This window comes from Procambarus clarkii, chromosome 78, assembly GCF_040958095.1.
Source record: "Procambarus clarkii isolate CNS0578487 chromosome 78, FALCON_Pclarkii_2.0, whole genome shotgun sequence".
NCBI lineage: Eukaryota > Metazoa > Arthropoda > Malacostraca > Decapoda > Cambaridae > Procambarus > Procambarus clarkii.
Window position 1 is genome coordinate 14,340,275 of NC_091227.1, and position 4,810 is coordinate 14,345,084.

Consider the following 4,810-nt stretch of genomic DNA (forward strand, 5'->3'; position numbering starts at 1 on the left):
TTTCATTCATGCATATTTCTTTCAGAATTTCTGGTTCATTCATGTATATTTCATTCATGCATATTTCTTTCAGAATTTCTGGTTCATTCATGTATATTTCATTCATGCATATTTCTTTCAGAATTTCTGGTTCATTCATGTATATTTCATTCATGCATATTTCTTTCAGAATTTCTGGTTCATTCATGTATATTTCATTCATGCATATTTCTTTCAGAATTTCTGGTTCATTCATGTATATTTCATTCATGCATATTTCTTTCAGAATTTCTGGTTCATTCATGTATATTTCATTCATGCATATTTCTTTCAGAATTTCTGGTTCATTCATGTATATTTCATTCAGAAATATGGGATTTATTCATGCACCATTCATTCACAAGTTTAGGCTTGGGAGGAGGCTGATAATAAACATCACAGGAGGCTTCCTATATAATCCTGGTCGCTCTAAAGACTCCCTTGCAAGGTCTAATTTACCATCTCCACGGGTGGTGTTGGGCATAATACGACCCTGCGGTCTATTGGTCTGTTGGTCCTTGCGGCCTGTTGGTCCCTGCGGCTTGGTCTCTGGGGCCTGTTGGTCCCTGCGGCCTGTTGGTCTCTGCGGCCTGTTGGTCTCTGCGGCCTGTTGGTCTCTGCGGCCTGTTGGTCCCTGCGGCCTGTTGGTCTCTGCGGCCTGTTGGTCTCTGCGGCCTGTTGGTCCTTGCGGTCTGCTGGTCTCTGCGGCCTGTTGGTCTCTGCGGCCTGTTGGTCTCTGCGGCCTGTTGGTCCCTGCGGCCTGTTGGTCCTTGCGGTCTGCTGGTCCCTGCGGTCTGCTGGTCCCTGCGGCCTGTTGGTCTCTGGGGCCTGTTGGTCTCTGCGGCCTGTTGGTCCCTGCGGCCTGTTGGTCCTTGCGGTCTGCTGGTCCCTGCGGTCTGCTGGTCCCTGCGGTCTGCTGGTCCCTGCGGTCTGCTGGTCCCTGCGGTCTGCTGGTCCCTGCGGTCTGCTGGTCTCTGCGGTCTGCTGGTCTCTGCGGCCTGTTGGTCTCTGCGGCCTGTTGGTCTCTGCGGCCTGCTGGTCTCTGCGGTCTGCTGGTCCCTGCGGTCTGCTGGTCCCTGCGGCCTGCTGGTCCCTGCGGTCTGCTGGTCCCTGCGGCCTGCTGGTCTCTGCGGCCTGTTGGTCTCTGCGGCCTGTTGGTCCCTGCGGCCTGTTGGTCCCTGCGGCCTGTTGGTCTCTGCGGACTGTTGGTCTCTGCGGCCTGTTGGTCCCTACCTCACTATCTTACCTCAAAGTGTGCAACGTTTAAAGCACAATTGACCAAGTAAGTTTATGCGGAGTTAAGTGATGGAAACATAATGAAATGCAAAGCCAAAGATACATATCTATAATTCTCCTTTAATGCAAACAATTTCTTAATCGACCATTTATTTAATATTAATTGCAGAGCGGCCATGTTGGCCGTTGCTGAGTACCTCGCGTCTGAACTAACGTTGTAGTTAGCAATTGACCACTTTGTTAATATATGCTAATTGCAGGTATTAAGTATTTTTGTAAATAAAGCTGCGTAATTGACTTACTGTGTTACTGCTGCTATTACTGTAGGTGATATTTAAGGGTATCATAACGAAGCTGGCTGAATATGCTGAGAAGAGGAGATGCAAAGTGTGTGTGTATATACTCTTTGTATCTGTGGGGTAGACCTGTTAGCTCTTGAATGTATCTATATTCACCTAGTTGTGCTTTCGGAGGGTAAGCTCTGCTCTTTCGGCCCGCCTCACAACTGTCAACTGTTACTAACTACTATTGTTTTTTTCACACACACACACACACACACACACACACACACACACACACACACACACACACACACACACACACACACACGCGCGCGCGCGCACACACTCCAGGAAGTAGTGCGTAACAGCTGTTTAACTCCCAGGTACCTATTTACTGCTAGGTAATAGGGGCATCAGCGTGAAAAAAAACTTTGACCATTTTTGTTTCTCACCGGTGCCGGGAATTGAACCCGGGCAACAGGATTTACGTGTCCAGCGTGCTGTCGACACAGCCATCGACGCCCCGAAAGTGGCTGTGTGTGTGTGTGTGTGTGTGTGTGTGTGTGTGTGTGTGTGTGTGTGTGTGTGTGTGTGTACTTAGATTTGTTACACAAATTCGACCGTCAGCGCCAAAACGTCATAGTTTCGTTCCTATACTTTTGTTAAACGTTCCTCTTTGGAAAACGTTGTAGTTTCATGTCTGTTCTTCAGATCATAATATATGTTTGAAAATGAACACTCAGCTTCAATCAGCTTTGTCTAGCTCTACATTTTTCTAACTCCAGCACCGAAAAAATCTTATTTAACGATTTACTACGATCGGGTAGAAGAGGTTAATGTATGGCCCCTGCCTCTATTGGACACGTTATCTTGAGGTTATCTTGAGATGATTTCGGGGCTTAGCGTCCCTGCGGCCCGGTCCTCGAACCAGGGCTCCTTTTTGTTACACACCCACAGGAAGCAGCTAGTAGCAGCTATCTAACTCCCAGGTACCTATTTACTGTTAGATAACAGGGGTATCAAGGGTGAAAGGAACTCTGCCCATTTCTTTCCGGCTACACCGGGGATCGAACCCGGAACCTCAGGACTACTGAATTCGAAGTCGCTGTCCACTCAGCTGTCAGGCCCCTTTGATGTACCCCCAACTCGCAATTCCCTTTGTCTCTGATAAATTTACTCCTTAACCGTGTATTGAATTGATCTCAACCTCTATTTTGTGTTCCACATATTTGCCACTCATAAGATGAAGAAATACTTCCATCTGTCTTGTAATCCACGTGTGTTGTAAATTTTCATGTACTAACATTCGAATTTCCCCTAAACTGATCCATCCTGTTCAATGTCCACTTCTACTCAGCAATCTTGTAGATCGTGACTATATCTCCTCAGCATCTCCCCCCCCCCCCCAACTCTCTCTTAGCCTGTAATCGCAGTTCAAATTTCGAATTTCCGATATTAGCCTCATGGAAAATTTATTTTTATCCTCAACTGATGTAAAATTTCAAATGTACTGTATTTGCCTGGAATGGTCAAACACAGGAGGTGTACAATATATTTTGAATGATTATTTATTTTGGTTCCGAAAGCTTTTTATATTCTTACCAGAAGTTACGTTAATGCTAATCCCAATTTTCTATTAAAATATACTATTACAAATAGTCAGTATGAATAGTTAATTTGTGAGAAAAGACAACAGGTGTGTGCATGTACTTCAATATTGACATAAGATGGATGAAAAACGAGATTGGCTACAGGGATATTTTGTATATTTTTACTGTAATCATATTCGATAAACAAACCTACTTTTAAGTGTAAGCCATTTTACAACAGTTCAAAGCTGTGTGAATGCGAGGTTCAGGTTCATATATTTCTATCATATTAGGAAGCTTTCTATCATATTAGGAAGCTTTCTATCATATTAGGAAGTCCGTGTGAGACGCACACACGGACTTCAAGTACTCTGCAGTGTCTGGTAAACCACTGAACGAGATCTAATAAAAAACGCAGGTAGGAGGTGGAATGATATGATTTGTCTTCACTCTAGGAGCAGAAGTGCACGTTCTGCCTTCACTCTCCCTCGGTAGGAACATGATTGCATGATCTGCCTCCACTCAGAGCACTCGAACACAAGTATGCTCTCGTTCCAGCACCTAGACTAGTCTCGATAAAGTCACATCCACAGCTTATAAACTCATTGTGGAAAACGTAAGCTGTAAGTTCTGAACAAAGCTGCAACATCCCTTCGCCTCAATGTTGTGTTTCTATTCATATATTTCCTTTAAACAATTCACACATCTGCCACAAGCATAGGTTTCCATGCACACACCCTCCGTGTTGTCATTTGCTGCGTCGATGTTTCTGTTCCCACTGTGTAAAAATCTATTTACATTAGGTCTTAACTGCACAAGTTACAATGGCTTACAAGATATAATAATGTTGATGGCAGCATCACGAGTAACTTAGCAGGGAAAGAAATTCATCTACTTAGGTCCATAAGCCTGGTGATTCTCCTTGTCAATCAGTTAGTGTGGAACTACGCATGTGTGGTTGGCAACTGAATGCCAATTAGTGCTGGTTGTCCAGGTGGCGCTGCCGGCAGTAAGATCAATATGATCTGGCAAGGTCAATAATTATATGAGCTGGATAAGAGAGCAAAGTTGTCTGTGAAAGTCATCAGAGATTCTTCGGGATAAGATGACAAGAGTTTTCTCCGAAAGTTCTTTATTGACTGTTCCTAATGATCTTACACACACACACACACACACACACACATATAAACACACACACACACACACACACACACACACACACACACACACACACACACACACACACACACACACACACACACACACACACAAACACACATAAACACACACACACACACACACACACACACACACACACACACACATACACACACACACACTCCTGAAAACTAATAAGTGCACTAAAATTATTTACGTGTTCTCCTAAGCTGACCAACGCTTCCACAGAATCCGAATCCATTTAGCTTCCACAGAATCCGAGAAAGAGCGAATCTACACCAGCGTCGCGCATCGCATTTCAGCTTGGTTGTAGTCGAATCCAACTCTTCATTAAGATGATGGAAGCGAACTCGGATAGATGCGTGTTTCTTTTCCCATCCGACTCGCCGAAGAGGATTCACCCTTAGCAATCTGATCACATACGCGTCCCGTCCTGCCCCCAGCCTCATGTAAAGTCATGAGAGAGGCAGCTGCTTCTTTGATTAGTGTACCGTAGTTTGCTATCAT

The 4,810-nt window shown here is 44.7% G+C and overlaps 1 protein-coding gene across 1 annotated transcript; it reads right to left on the reverse strand.

Moving 5' to 3' along the window:
* Positions 1–376: 376 nt before the first annotated feature.
* LOC123745933 (basic salivary proline-rich protein 1-like) lies at positions 377–4,810 on the reverse strand. The gene is made up of 2 exons (XM_069314358.1): positions 4,691–4,810; positions 377–1,237 (listed from the first exon to the last, which is right to left on the reverse strand). The coding sequence occupies exons 1-2, from the start codon at positions 4,808–4,810 to the stop codon at positions 377–379; spliced, it is 981 nt and encodes a 326-aa protein (XP_069170459.1).